The 16,164-nt window shown below is 53.4% G+C and overlaps 1 protein-coding gene across 1 annotated transcript in view; it reads right to left on the reverse strand.

The window, feature by feature from the left end:
- Positions 1 to 16,164, reverse strand: part of frk (fyn-related Src family tyrosine kinase) — a 38,384-nt gene that overhangs the window by 16,106 nt on the left and 6,114 nt on the right. Inside the window, exon 2 of the mRNA XM_057352485.1 lies at positions 5,662 to 5,783. Within this exon, the coding sequence (XP_057208468.1) occupies positions 5,662 to 5,783 (122 nt within the window). The remainder of the gene's footprint in view (positions 1 to 5,661; positions 5,784 to 16,164) is intronic.

Consider the following 16,164-nt stretch of genomic DNA (forward strand, 5'->3'; position numbering starts at 1 on the left):
ACAATGCCTGCTTCCAGTACGCTGGGGCAGACGTTGTGGATACGTCCTGCCCGCACTGCGGGCGGTGACGATTCAGACGTTGCGTCACAGGTGGCTGTGTTCCCACGGGACTCAGCCACCACCTCGTTTGCTCCCCGTTCCGTGGCGGCAGGACTACGGCCCTGCCGTCCGCTATGGCAAGCAGCGAGGGTGATATGAGGATTACTGTGAGCGATAATCCGCCAGCCACGGCTCACGGACCGTTCACACCTCGTTTCGCTCGTCTGACCGTTCCCCAAAAAAGACGGTCCGCCGTCTTATTCCTCAATCACGTATTCGGACACGATGCGTGATGATGAGAGGTCTCTTGCAGCATCGGGGGGTGACGTACTGCCATCCGACTCCGACGATTCTTCGGGCTCCCTCCCTCGGGGGGTCGAGCCCAGGAAAAAGCGGATGTCGAGATGTCGGCCATGCTTTCCCGGGCCGCCGTGAGTGTTGGGTTGCAGTGCCCGCACTGCCTCTCCCGGCGTTCGCGGCTGGCTACATGGCGCCTCGGGTTTGAGCGCGGCTCCAAGCCGCGCCCGCCCCCAGTGCCGTGTTTACCGGAAGTGCATGAGGAACTTTGCAAGACCTGGAACGCCCCTTCCGGCACGTTTCACGTCAAACAAAGTTCTGTCACCCTCTCTTCCCTCGAGGTTGAGACAGCTGGAGGATGCGTCGGTGTCCCCCAGGTGGAGTATGCTGCCGCGGTGCACTCGTGCCCGTAGGTGGCGGCCACTTGGGGGGGCTCGACCTAGACTCCCGTCCAAAGCATGTGGTGTCTCGGCATCTCTGGTGTCGAGAGCTTACATTGCGGCGGACCAGGCTGCCTCCTCTCTCCACGCTATGGCTCCTGCCAGGCCAGGGCGTTGAGAGAGCTCCACGAGGGTAAGACCGACCCAGCGCTTATGCAGGAACTCCGCGCCGTCACCGACCTCGCTCTACGGGCGACCAAGGTGACCACGGGGGCCCTGGGTCGGACGATGTCCACACTTGTGGTCCATGAGGAACTCCTCTGGCCGATACTTGCGCAGATGAGTAACGCTGAGAAGGTCCGCTTTCTCGACGTACCCGTCTCGCAAGGGGGGGCTGGTTGGTGTTACTGTGGAGGGTTCTCGACAGTAAAAAGCAGTCCTCCGTGCCGCAACTCGGCCGCCTCGGCCGTCGAGTCCCGTGCACTGTCTGCTTCCCAGCAGCCCTGGTCCTCTTCAACGCCCTCCAGTGACCTGGAGGAGACAGCGAAGAGGAGACCATCGCCCCATCAGCAGCCGCGGGCAGCGGCTGTCATGGGATCACCTCAGGGGGATCGAGGCTACCATTGGGCCCGACCCCAGCCACAGCGCTGGTAGGTCGGATAGGGACGGTTCCTGCCCCGTCCCTCCATCTGCTGGCCCCCTCTGGGGGGCTGGCGCCCACTTACTCTCAAAAAGGAGAGTTTCCTCTCTCTCTGGGTTACCTCAGCCGCTCTCACCCTCTGCACGACGGTGAACGGCAAACTCGACGTTGCGTCATGGCAAAGCGCAATGTCGAGTATAAACACCAGCCCTCAGCACTCTCAGTCAGACAGTGCGTTGAGCTGCGCAGTCGCCAGGCAGGAAATATGGCAGAGCCGATCTCCTCCCCGGGGGGCCTCCCCTGGCAAGGAATCCGTACTGCTAGCCATCGAACCACCCTCCGCGGGGGCGATGAAGCAGATCAACCTCTAGTCCCCTGTCACAGTTCTGGGAGCCCCCAGACTGTCAGGCGGGCTGAGGAAGACGATCCGTCTCGGCTACGCGATTCAGTCGCTACACGTCCGCCCAAGTTCCGGGACGTCCTTTTACCTCAGGCAGAGGCAGGGATGCCCCCGTACTTCGGGCGGAGGTCGCCTCCCTTCTGGTGAAGGGAGCGATCGAGCCCGTCCCACTGGCCGAGATGTTCAGCGGGTTTTACAGCCCGTACTTCATTGTCCCCAAGAAAGGCGGGGGGTTGCGCCCTATCTTGGATCTGCGTGTTCTGAACAGGCACCTACACAAGCTGCCTTTCAGGATGGTCACGCAGAAGCGCATCCTGGCGTCCGTCAGGCGTCAGGACTGGTTCATGGCAATCGACCTGAAGGACGCGTACTTTCATGTCTCGATCCTCCCTCGACATCGGCCGTTCCGACGGTTCGCGTTCGAGGGACGGGCATATCAGTACAGGGTCCTCCCCTTCGGTCTGTCCCTGTCTCCACGAGTCTTTACGAAGGTCGTGGAAGCCGCCCTCCTTCCCCGTTGGGAAGGAGGTGTACGGGTACTAACTATCTCGACGACTGGCTCAAGTTTGGGCACACTCTCGAGATCTGTGGTGTACACACAGGGACCTGGTGCTCCGGCACCTAGATCGGTGGGGCCACAGGTCAACTGAGATAAGAGCAAGCTCTCCCCGGTGCAGAGCATCCTCTTTCTCGGTATGGAACTCGACTCTGTCCTCACGAGCGGCCCCGCTCACCCCCAGGGGGGGCGCGAGGACTAGCGCGCCCGGTCAGTGTTGAACTGCCTGAGATCAGACAGTCAGCGGTCCCCCTGTAACAAGAGGCTCCTGGGATTCATGGCATCCTCGGCGGGGATGGCCCCCCCCTCGGGTCGATGCATATACGACCGCTCCAACACTGGCGGCAGAGTCAAGTTCCTTGGAGAGCGTGGCACACCGGCAGCAGTCGTTGGTCACACGCTTTTCTGCCGACACACCCGAAGGGGTGCCGTGTGCAACGGGCGAGCAGTGTCGGGGCGGTGGACGGGCCCCCGCCTGCGTTGGCATTCAACTGCCTAGAGTTGTGGGTTGTGCTACTTGCATTGAGGAACTTCCTCTCGTGCAGGGAAGCATGTGCTGGTCCGGTCGGACATCACAGCTGCTGTGGCGTATTCTTCACTCACAGCAGCTAACATGACTCGCCCGACGCCTCCTCCTCTGGAGTCAGCAGGTGATCAGCTCCCTGCGAGCCACACACATCCCAGGCGTCCTGAACCAGACAGCCGATGTGTTCTCTCGTCAGTTGACGCCTTGCGGAGAGTGGCGACTCCCTCCCCGCGCAGCCGGCTCATTTGGGGGCAGTTTGGCCAGGCACAGGTGGTCCTGTTGCCTCCCCGAACTCCTCCCATTGTCCGCTTGGGTACTCCCTGTCCGAGGTACCCCCGGCACGGATGCCCTTGTGCACAGCTGGCCGCGGGACAAGCGGAAGTACGCTTCCCCCAGTGAGCCTCATTGCACAGGGCCTGTGCAAGGCCAGGGAAGAGGAGCATCAAGTGGTACTAGTTACGCCCCTTCGGCCTAACCAGGACTTGGTTCTCGGAGCTGAGGCTCTGACAACAACTCCCCCCTGGCCGCTCCCCCTGGCGGACAGCTTCCCCAGGGGAAGGGGCACGTTACGGCATCCCAGGCAAAACCTGGTCTCCATGTCTGGACGGGACGAGGAGATCCTGAGTGACCCACCCCCGGTCCGGTTGGGACGTCACTCAGGCTAGGGCTTCGGCCACTGGGCGGCTATACGCCCATAGGTGGCGCCTCTTCTCGTCCTGGTGCTCTTCTCGTTGAGAAGACCCGCGGAGTTGCTCGGTCGGGTACGGGCTGTCCCGTCCTCAAAAGAGACGGGGGAGTAACCTCTCCCCCTCCACACTGGGAATGTATGTAGCCGCTACGGCCGCTCATCATGACCCGAGTGCTGGGTAGCCTCTGGGACAGCACGACCTGGTCATTAGGTTCCTAAGGGGCGCGAGAGGGTGACCACCTTATCCGCGCTCCGTACCCTCTTGCGACCTAAGTGGCGGGCCTCAAGAGGCCCCGCTCCCTTCGAGCCTCTCGGGGTTACCGCTCTTTCTCAGTCTTGATAAAGACGGTGTTCCGCATTGCGCTCACCTCCAAGAGGGTAGGGGATCTACAAGCACTCTCCGTGTCCGCAGATTGCCTAGAACTCGGGGCCGGGATTCTCACGTTATCTGAGACCCCGCCCCGGTTACGTGCCCAAGGTTCCCACCACTCTCCCGAGAGACCAGGTGGTGAACCTGCAGGCGCTCCCCACCGGGGGAGGAAGACCCAACCTATCCGTGCTTTGTCCAGTACGCGCACGGCGCCTCTACTTGGACCGCACACAGAGCCCAGAAGCTCTGAGCAGCTCTTTGTCTGTTTTGGAGGTCAGCAGGAGGGCTGTCTCCAAACAGAGGCTGGCGCACTGGATCGTGGATGCCCTCGTTAGGGCATACCGATCTTTTTTCCTGCCCGTTGGGGGTGAGGCACCCCCCTCGTGGCTGGCTCAGGGCGCCTCTCTGGCAGACATCTGCGGAGCTGCGGGTTGGGCTATGCCTAACAACTCTGTGAGGTTCTAATACCTACGCGCGGAACCGGTGTCAGCTCGCATCCTGGCAAGGTGTGGGACCGGCAGCCGGTAGGGCATACGCCTGCGGAAGCCCTTCCCCCTCCGGGGGGAGCAGTGGCGATCCCGCCTCACTTCTTTCCCCTCGGGTAAAGAACAGGCATTCCATCCATCACTAAGCACCCTTCCAGGGGACAGGCTGGGCAGAGCAGCCCTGCCCCTTTAGGCCGGGGAACAGTTGAGTTATCTCCCACATAGCTCTAACCGGACCTAGTGCTCCAGACGTGGTAACCCCCCCTCCGTGGGCTGTTCCGTCTGATGTATCCTCATGAATGGTTCCCACCTTGGCAACCCATGACCTCCCCAGGTGGACTCCCACCTTGCGGTTAACTCCTGCAGTCCGCACATTCCTCCCATGAGTTCTCCCCTGATGGTGAGACCATGTGGTGTCTCCACTAATTCCTCCCTACGGTAGGTAGTGGCCTCTGCAGCGTTTTTCCCCCCCAGGGGGAATAATGCTTACCCAGTGGCCCGTACGGTGCCGGGCGGCTTCTCGCCATTTAGAGAATCAGGCCTCCGCCCGTGACGGCCGGCTTTAGGGGGCTTCCCAACTTTTTGTGGAAAGCTCTGGGTCCCCCTTCCTCTCCACTGGAAGGTCATAATTTCGCGCTAGCGTGTTCGTCTGACTCGCCCAGGCCAGTCAACGTCGCTCCGCAGAGATTGTGACGCGGCTCAGTGCTGTGGCGTTTTCCATAGGAACCCCATTCTGTCGGTTCGACACAAAGTCGAGAGACCGACAGAAAGGGAACGTCTTGGTTACGGATGTAACCTCGGTTCCCTGATGGAGGGAACGAGACGTTGTGTCCCTCATGCCACAACACTGGCCGCCCACCCCAGCGGTCGGGGGAGGATGATTTAGGCTCCTCAGACCAAAGGTGAATGAATGAGCACGCCGGCTTCCCTCTTATACCCGGACATCCGGGGAGGAGCCCGGCATGCAAATTTCATTCGCCAATTTTCATTGGCCTTTTCTAAATACTCAGAAGATGATAGGTTCTCAAGACAAACCCCATTCTGTCGGTTCGACACAACGTCTCGTTCCCTCCATCAGGGAACCGAGGTTACATCCGTAACCAAGACGTTTTATTGCACTTATGCTTTTTGTTGTCCTTATATTGTTCGAATTGCTTCCATTGTTTACCTCATTGTAAGTCGCTTTGGATAAAAGCATCTGCTAAATGACTAAATGTAAATGTTCCCTTATAATCCGATCCACTACCTTTTTGCTGCTAACATTAAATAGGTTAATATACCTGAGAGTGAGAGTTCCCCTGTCTGGCTTTCACAGTTTCTAATGAGAAACGCTCCATTCTGATTGTCATCAAACAGCAACAGTTTCTCTGCATCCAAGCGCTTTGTTTCTGGGAAATACCATCTGCAGTAGAAGAACAACACAGCATGTATATTATTTGTTATAGCAATAAGTTACCATTAGAAGTCTCAATTAATTTCTCTGTTGCACTGAAATACATATTTATATTAGGGGTGTAACGGTACGGGTATTCGTACCGAACCGTCACGAGCTGTCGAGGGGAAAATTCCAAAATGAAGTTATCATTCCTATACCCTACTTCCTTCGAAGGGCAGAGCCCTTGTAGTTTAGACTTTGGAGTGAACAAGGCATTTGCATGCCATTATGTAGACGTTTGGAATGCACTTGGCAAAGTAAGCGACGTAATTTCCTCATTATCTTCTGCTGGCATGTTCCTGTGACAACGAAGCATTGTGTCCGTCAGCAGATGTCGCTGTTTTAATGGCATAACTTAAGCATAAAACCTAACTGTTTGTAAATAAACAATACATTTTATATTTTAAAAAGTTTTTAAAATATGCTATATATAAACACTAATATATATAAAACTTAAAAATATAAAATGTATTGTTATTTGCAAACAGGTTTTATGCTTAAGTTATGCCATTAAAACAGAGACATCTGCTGACGGAGAAAATGCTGCGTTGTTACAGGAACATGCCAGCTGAAGATAATGAGGAAATCAAATTACGTCGCTTCCTTTGCCAAGTGCATTCCAAACATCTACATAATGGACGCAAATGCCTTGTTCACTCCAAAGTCTAAACTCCGAGGGATCTGCCCTTCGAAGGAGTAGGGCATAGGAATGATGACTATATTTGGAATGTTGCCTGTGACGGTTCGGTATGAATACACCCCTAATTTACATAAATGTTTGTTTAAGGGACAGTTCACCCAAAAATGAAAATGTCATCACTTACACTTGAGTTGTCCCAAATTTGTATACATTTCTTTGTTATGAAAAACACAGAGAAAGATATTTGGAAGAATGCTTGTAACCAAACGGTTCATGGCCACCATTGACTAACATAGTAGGATTGACAAAGAAATTTATAAAGCAATAACTGTTTGGTTACAATAATTCTTCCAAAGAACTAAGAAATGTATACAGATTTGGAACAACAGAGTAAAAACTCCTCTGGTGTATGGCCAATTCACACCTAATTCCATGTGTACCCTCTAGGGGTCGTCTAAAAGGTTTAAAACATTATCAAAAGCTTTTTGATAGACCAAACGGTCTCGGATAACAATTCAACAAATTCAAGGGTAAGCCCAGCAAAATAAATATTAAAGAAGACTTATTATTGGAGCTCGATTTGAAGGGAGATGACATTGAACCCCCTTGATTAAAAAAGGAAAAAATAGGCTGAGACAAAATGTCTTTCACTTAATTATCCACTTAAAAAATCTGTATAATGCAGAGTACAATTCAAGAGTTACTGTACGTCTTAAAGGCCCCCTAATCCAGAAAATGCACTTTTAAATGTTGTTTGAACATATATGTGTGTCAGGAGTGTGTTTACAGAACCACCCTAGAATGATAAAAATCCACCCATTCATTTTCTATTAAATCCCCAATAAACTTCAACTGTCCTCTTGAATGAGCTGTTGGCATTCTCTCAGTAACCTGATGTCACATTGATTGAGCCCTCCCTATGACTGCTGATGGACTCTGCTGTCTCCGCCTCATCGAGTTGTACACTGTCGCCATTGTTTTCTCACTCATAGAGAGCATGTTTTCGTTTTTTATAGATATGATGCGTTTGTCCTGTATTGTCACTTATAAAAACAATGTGCACGTTGTAAATACATAACGCGTTTGTGCAGTCACTTATAGAGAGCATGTTTTCGGTTTTTATAGATATGATGCGTTTGTCCCGCGTCTTGTCACTTGTAAAAACAATTTGCACTTTGTAAATACATAACACTTTTGTGCATTCACTCATAGAGAGCATATTTTATTTTTTATAGATATGATGCGTGTATCATGTTAACTTTCACTTATAAGAGCAATGTGCCAGATTTAAAGATATAAACGCTATTGTGCATTCACTCAGAAAACAGTGTGCTCCGTTTTTTAAAGGGGTCATATGGCGCGAATACGTGTTTTTCTGTGTCTTTGGTGTGTTATAAGTTGCCCATGCATGTATTAGACACATAAAATTGCAAAAATTAAAGTGTCAGAGCAAAAGATGCATTCTATCTAAAAGCGAATGCTCACCCAGACCTGCCTGAAATGCCTCGTGTAACCACACCCCCACAAATCTACGTCAGTTCGTGGTATGATTTGACTAAGACCGCCCAAATGTATACGCCAGTGAGGTGGCACCTGTCAGTACAATTGCTTTGGAACCTGATGTTCCAAATATGGTAAGAGGCGTTACATTTCCGTCACACGCTAGCAGGATTCGACCAATCACTACGCACTGGTTAACTGGCCAATCATAGCACACCTCGCTTTTCAAAGTGATGGCCGTTGTAAAACATCTGTGCGTTTCAGAGAGGCGGGGCAAAGAGGAGATACAAACATGCACGGTATGTGGAAAATACAGCATTTTTGAACCTTAAATCGTGTATACACATTGCATAACAAACATCTAAAACAAACGATAATATTCGTTTTAGCCATGTCATATGACCCTTTTAACAAATAACGCGTTTGTATTATGTACTCTCACTTATACAAAACGTCTCAGTTACGTTTGTAACCTCGGTTCCCTGATGGAGGGAACGAGACGTTGTGTCGAACCGACAGATGGGGCTCGTCCCTGAGAACCAATCGCTTCCGACTACTTAGAAAAGGCCAATGAAAATTGGCAAATGAAATTTGCATGCCGGACTCCGCCCCGGAAATCCGGGTATAAAAGGGAGACTGCGTGCATCATTCATTCACCTTAGTTCTGAGGAGCCCGAGACCTCTCACGACTGCTGCAGAGGACAGCACGTGTTGTGGCAAGAGGACACAACGTCTCGTTCCCTCCATCAGGGAACCGAGGTTACAAACGTACCCGAGACGTTCCCTTTCTGACGGTCTCTCGACGTTGTGTCGAACCGACAGATGGGGTTCCAATGGAAAACGCCATAACACTGTGCCCTGTCATAATCTCAACGAAGCGACGGTGACTGGCCTGGGCGTGTCACCCGTGAGCGCTACCGCGAAATTGTAACCTACCAGTGGGTAGGTAGGGGGTCCCAGAGCTTTCTTGAAAGGTGGGAAGGCCCCTACCTTCGGCCTCACAGGCGGCGGCCTTGTTTCTCTAACAGCGAGAAGCCGCCCGGAACCGTAAGGCCACTGGGTAAGCGCTACTTCCTCAAGTGGGAGATGCGCTACAGAGACCACATCCTACCGCAGGGAGGAGTCTAGTGGAGACACCAACATGGTCTCACCGATGGGGGAGAACTTATGGGAAGAAAGAGTGGTTGAAGAGAAAACCGCAAGGTGGAGGTCCACCTGGGGAGGTCATGGGTTACCAAGGTGGGAACCAGCATGAAGATGCATCAGACGGAACCGCCCTACTGGGGGGTTGCAACGTCTGGTAGCACTAGGTCCGGTTAGAGCTATGTTGCGAATAACTCCGGAGATACCCGGCCTAAGGGGCAGGGCTGCTCTGCCCAGCCCACCCCAGAGGGTGCTTGCTTAGTGATGGATGGAGTGCCTGTTCTTCGCCCAGTGGGGAAAGAAGGGAGGCTGAATCGGTATATTGACCCACTCGAGAGAGGGGGAAAAGAACCGAACAGGCGTACACCCTACCAGTTGCCGGTCCTACATGTGGCCATGCAGGACGCGGGCTGACACCGGCTCTACGCGGAGGTTGTAAAACCTTGCGAAGGTGTAGCCCAACCCGCAGCTCTGCAAATGTCTGCGAGAGAGGCCCCCCGTGCCAGAGCCCAAGAGGAGGCTACACCCCGGGTGGAGTGGGACCTCACTCCTAGAGGGCACGGGCGATTTAGGGATTGGTAAACTGCCTTGACAGCGTCCACAATCCAGTGGGCCAACCTCTGCTTGGAGACAGCTCTTCCCTGCTGCTGACCTCCGAAACAGACAAAGAGCTGATCCGAGCTCCTGAAGCTCTGTGTGCGGTCTAAGTAGAGGCGCAGCGCGCGTACTGGACACAACACGGACGGGGTTGGGTCTTCCTCCCCAGTGGGGAGCGCCTGTAAGTTCACCACCTGGTCCCGAAAAGGAGCGGTGGGAACCTTGGGCACGTAGCCGGGCCGAGGTCTCAGGATAACGTGAGAATCCCTGGGTCCGAATTCCAGGCAGTCAGGGGACACGGAGAAAGCCTGTAGATACCCTACCCTCTTGATGGAGGCGAGCGCCATAAGGAGAACCGTCTTCATCGTGAGATGAGGAAGAGAGGCATCCCCTAGGGGCTCGAAGGGGGGCCTGGTGAGACCTGTCAGGGCTACATCCAGGTCCCAAGAGGGTATGGAGTGCGGACGAGGCGGGTTGCACCTCCTCGCGCCCCTTAGGAACCTAATGACCAGGTCGTGCTGCCCCAGAGACTTCCCAGCAACTGAGTTGTGATGAGCAGCAATGGCGGCTACATACACTTTCAGTGTGGAGGGGGAGAGGTTAGTCTCGAGTCTCTCTTGTAGGAAGGACAGCACGGACCCGATCGCACAACTCCGTGGGTCTTCTCCTCGAGAAGCACACCAGGTCGAGAAGAGGCGCCACTTGTAGGCGTACAGTCGCCTAGTGGCAGGTGCCGTAGCCTGAGAAATGGTAGCTACCACCGCTGGGGGCAGACCACTCAGGATCTCCTCATCCCGTCCAGGGGCCAGACATGGAGGTTCCAGAGGTCTGGCCTGGGATGCCATAACGTGCCCTTCCCCTGGGAAAGCAGGTCCTTCGTCAGGGGAATCGGCCAGGGGGGAGCTGTCGTCAAGAGCATTAGCTCCGAGAACCAAGTCCGGTTGGGCCAGTGTGGCGCAACGAGTAACACTTGCTGCTCCTCTTCCCTGACCTTACACAGGGTCTGTGCAATGAGGCTCACTGGGGGGAAGGCGTACTTCCGCTTGACCCGCGGCGAGCTGTGCGCTAGGGCATCCGTGCCGAGGGGTCCCTCGGTCAGAGAGTACCAAAGGGGGCAATGGGTGGTTTCGAGGGAGGCGAACAGGTCTACCTGGGCCTGTCCGAACTGCACCCAAATGAGCTGGACTGCGCGGGGTGGAGTCGCCACTCTCCGCATGGCGTAGACTGACGAGAGAGCGCATCGGCTGTCTGGTTCAGGTCGCCTGGGATATACGTGGCACGTAGGGAGCGGGTCACCTGCTGACTCCACCGGAGGAGGCGTCGGGCAAGTCGTGTTAACTGCAGTGAGCGAACGCCACCCTGACGATTGATATACGCTACTGCAGTAGTGCTGTCGACCGGACCAGCACGTGCTTGCCCTGCACGAGAGGCTGCAGCCTCTTTAGTGCGTGTAGCACGGTCCACAACTCTAGGCAATTGATATGCCAGCGCAGGCGGGGGCCCGTCCAAAGCCCCGACACTGCGTGCCCGTTGCACACTGCACCCCAACCCTGCAGGGAGGCGTCCGTTGTCACCACGACATGCCTCGTAACCTGCCCTAGGGGTGCCCCTGCCCGAAGGAAAGTCATGGAAGACCAATGGGTTAGGGTGCATCGGCAGCGAGGCGTAATCACCATCTGCCTGCTGCCGGTGTGCCACGCTCTCCAGGGAACTTGACTTTGGAGCCAGTGTTGGAGCCGCCTCATGTGCATCAACCCGAGGGGTATCACCGCCGCCGAGGATGCCATCTGTCCCAGGAGCCTCTGAAATAGTTTCAGGGGAACCGCTGACTGCGTGAAATGATCCAGGCAGTTCAACACCGACTGGGCGCGTGCTGCGGACAGTCGCGCTGTCATGGTGACAGAGTTGAGTTCCATACCAAGATAGATGATGCTCTGCACAGGGGAGAGCTTGCTCTTCTCTCGGTTGACCTGTAGTCCCAATTGATCTAGGTGCCGGAGCACCAGGTCCCTGTGCGGGCACAACAGATCTCGCGAGTGAGCCAAGATAAGCCAGTCGTCGAGATAGTGGAGTACCCTCACACCCTTCTCCCTGAGGGGAGAGAGAGCGGCCTCCACGATCTTCGTAAAGACTCGTGGAGACAGAGACAGACCGAAGGGGAGGACTCTGTACTGATATGCCCAACCCTCGAAAGCGAACCGTAGGAACGGGCGATGACGAGGGAGAATCGAGACATGAAAGTAAGCGTCCTTTAGGTTGATGGCCGTGAACCAATCCTGACATCTGACATATGCCAGGATGTGCTTCTGCGTGAGCATCCTGAACGGCAGCTTGAGCAGGTGTCTGTTCAGGATACGCAGATCTAGGATGGGGCGCACCCCCCCGCCTTTTTTGGGGATGTTGAAGTAGGGGCTGTACAACATCTCGGGACATCTCGGCTAAGGGGACGGGCGACCTCGCCCCGTAGTACGGGAGCATCCCGGCCTCTGACCGAGGTGACGAGGATGCCCCGAAACTTGGGCGGGTTTCTGGCGAACTGGATCGCGTAGCCGAGACGGATCGTTCTCCTCAGCCACCGTGACGGTGTGGGAAGCTCGAGCCAAGCTCCCAGGGACCGCGACAGGGGAACTAAGGGTACGATCTGCTTCATCTGTTCGATGGCTGGCAGTGCGGATCTCGCCGGGGGGCCCCCGGGAAGAAGACTGGCTCTGCTGGATTGCCTGCCTGGCGATGCAGCTCCCCGCACTGTCGATTTGAGAGTGCTGAGGGCTGCAAAATACATTCGATGTTGCGCCTCGCCAAGACGCAACGTTGAGTGGCCGAACACCGTCTGACAGAGGGTGAGAGCGGCTGTGAAGAACACCCAGGGAGATTGGCTCTTTTTGTGAAAAAGTGGGCGCTAGGCCTCCGTAGGGTGATATGGCTGGGATCGGGCCCGATGGTGTTAACCTCCCTGGGGTCTTCCCGTCAGGGTCGCTTCTTCCTCGAAGGTTGCTGACGGGGTGGTGGTCTCCCCTTCGACGCCCTTTTCCGGGGTGCCGCCTGGGTAGGGAGCGCTGGAACCGGAGCTGGCTTCAAAGAGGGCCGGGGCTGCTGGGGAGCAGAGGCCGCACGGGAACTCTAAGGCTAATCGCCTCCGTCTGCTTCTTCACTGTCGATCCTCGACAGTGTCACCAAACAGCCCACCCTGCGCAATGGGCGCGTCGAGAAAGCGGACTTTCTCGGCGTCGCTCATCTGCGCAAGGTTGAGCCAGAGGTGCCTCTCCTGGACCACCATGGTGGACATCGCCCGACCCAGGGCCCGCGCGGTCACCTTGGTCGCCCTTAGAGCGAGGTCGGTGGCGGTGCAGAGTTCCTACATTAACCCCGGGTAGGTCTTACCCTCGTGGATCTCTTTCAACGCCTTGGCCTGGTGGACCTGCAGGATGGCCATGGCGTGGAGAGAGGAGGCAGCTTGGCCCGCGGCAGTGTAGGCCTTCGACACCAGCGATACCGAAGTCCTACACGCCTTGGACGGGAGTTTCGGTCGACCTCTCCAGGTGGACGCCGCCTGCGTGCACAGGTACACCGCGACTGCACATTCCACCTGGGGCACGTCGACGTAACCCTTAGCTGCCCCACCATCGAGGGAAGAGAGAGCGACGGAACAGGTTTGACGTGTACGCGCCGAGAAAGGGGCGTTCCACGTCTTCGTCAGTTCCTCATGCACTTCCGGGAAGAACGGAACCGGGGCCATGTGTCCAACCGTGAGCGCTGGGGGAGAGGCACCGGAGTACACTCCGACATCTCGACATCCGCTTCCTCCTGAGCTCGTCCCCCCAGCACAGCTGCAGAGAGGCGTCGGGATCGGGTGCCAGCAATTCGCTCTCCGATGCTGCGATAGACATCTCATCATCATCACGCATCGTGTCCGAATACGTGAATGAGGATGCTGACGGTGTGTCACCGCCTGCTAGGGAACGGTGAGGCGAGCGAGACGGGGTGCGAGGGGTCCGCGAGCACTTGGCTGACGGATTAGCGCTCGCAGAAACCTCCATATCACCCTCGCCGCTCGCCTTGGCGGACGGAATGGCCTTAGCCATCCTCGTCACAGCCCGGGAAGCCTGCGAGGTGGTGGCTGGTTCTCGGGAGAAGACAGCCACCCGTGACCGCTACGTCTCTATGACCATCTGCCCGCAGTTCGGGCAAGATGAGTCCACGAAGGCTGCCTCAGCGTGTTGGACCCCCAAACACCTGACACAGACATCGTGCTTGTCCCCTTCCTCGATGAGGACACCGCACCCACAAGAACAGCGGGATATGCTGCGCTGGAGAAATTAGCTCTTTTAGAACACCTCTGGAACCGCCGAGACGCCCAGGGGAAGTCGCTGCAGGAAGGGACAGTCCACTGCACCACGTCGTAGAACCGGCAATGTAGATATTTTGCTAAGTAGCAAGAGTCGATCTTCATCAGCGAAGGCTCCGAAGAACAAAAGGTGAATGAATGAGGCACGCCGTCTCCCTTTTATACCCGGATTTCTGGGGCGGAGTCCGGCATGCAAATTTCATTTGCCAATTTTCATTGGCCTTTTCTAAGTAGTCGGAAGCGATTGGTTCTCAGGGACGAACCCCATCTGTCGGTTCGACACAACATCGAGAGACCGACAGAAAGGGAACAATGTGTTTGGTTTTTAAAGATGAGGTTTAAAGACGAAAAACGTACCAAGCAGAATGTTTTCTCACCCTTCCATTTCTAACACACGCATGCAGTGCTTGGCACTGTCCCATGGTGTTATGGTTATACCAATGGTGAAAGGTGATGATATGCGCGCTTCATTGATTTAACTTGTAGATGCAGACGCATGTTGAATTAGCACTTTACAGCAATAACAACAGCGTTAAACAGCGGTTCAAGTGCAGAAATGCATAAGAAATTTTATTGCCACGCAGCTCATCGGAAGAGAGAGTGCGTGAGCGACTCATATGGAGCCAGAAATATGACAAAACAATCTGAATTTGAATTTCGTAAATCTGAATTATTGACAAGTGTTTTTTAACAAAACTGAATATTATATGGGAGTTAAAATAGTTTTGAATTAGATTTTGATTTCGAATTTGAATTTTTTTACTTGAATATTGAACATTTGAAATTTAACACAATTGCTTTTTTTAAGGCAGAATTTTATAGGCATGCATTTTCAAACAACATATTTTTTGCTCTGAATTCTTAGATTGCAAATATCCAGTTTTTTTTTAATACAGCCTCACGTTTTCAAGATGAAGAAGAAATTCGGAACATCAAATTCAATTTTCTAAAATTCAAAACGCAGAAATTCAGATCGTACAGAAAGTAGGTCAGAGGTCGTCCACAGGGAAGAGTAGAAGATCTCGGAAAAGTCAAACGGAGCGCTTTGGCCACAATGGCCAGTTATTTGTTCTTATTATCCAATCAAACTCCAAACATGCTGTTTTGGAGAGTGGAACTTCTTACATTGCAATAAAAAGGATTTACATTTTTCAAATTGCGACCACGCCCACAAGACTACGCGGGTTGATCGTTTGTTGTTGCTGCAGCATAGCCAAGCTCATACCGCTACAATCTTAGGCAGCTGCCCGGTATGTGTGTGTAATTTACAATATTTTAAAGGGTTTGCTGCATTTCAGTTTTAGGGTATTTAATTTATTAATTTTATATGTGCACATATAAAAATTAATATATAGAATTTTAATTTTCTGTCGTGTCACCTCACGTACCACCAGGGGGTCTTCAAGTACCACTAGTGGTACGCCTACCACAGTTTGAGAACCACTGGTCTAATGCCTTATTTATAAATGCACCTGGCTCCGCACCGCGAGTCTCCACTGATCCCGCGTGGGTATTCCTGAATGGGCGAGGCGTTTATGAGTAATGAATGGGAAACATGCGTACTTTCCTCCAGTCATTTACGATCACGGTCTGATGAAAGGAAATGATTGGATGCTACCAATTTGACATAAAGGGGAATTACAAATTGCCCTCATTGTAATCCGTCAAAATGACAGAATGCCTTCAGATTTTTTCGTCACTGTTAAAAAAATCCGTCAATGATGGAGAATTTTCTGTTAACGCGACCTCTGGTGCGCGTGTGTATGGAATCAGCATTGGTTTTGAAATAAAGTATTCCAGTTATCGGTTTGTGTTTTTTTGTGTGTAAGAAGCTGCATGTGCATAATATGCAAGGATTTAAAATGTACTGTATGTATGAAATATGCAGCAAAAGCATACGGCATATAAAGACAGCAAGGAATACTATACGTTACCAAGCTAAAACGCACTTACTCTACAAACGAATTAGGGTACTTTGCGCGTGTGCACTTATGCTGCATTCAAGACAACTCGGATTTCAGGTATTCCAGACCTCAAACCCGGAAGTAAACATTTTTACTGCAAGAAATGACATGAATAAAGTCTCTTCTGTAAGCTGTATTTGTAAATTCAAATATATATTG

This window comes from Triplophysa rosa, linkage group LG15, assembly GCF_024868665.1.
Source record: "Triplophysa rosa linkage group LG15, Trosa_1v2, whole genome shotgun sequence".
In the NCBI taxonomy this organism is placed as follows: Eukaryota; Metazoa; Chordata; class Actinopteri; order Cypriniformes; family Nemacheilidae; genus Triplophysa; species Triplophysa rosa.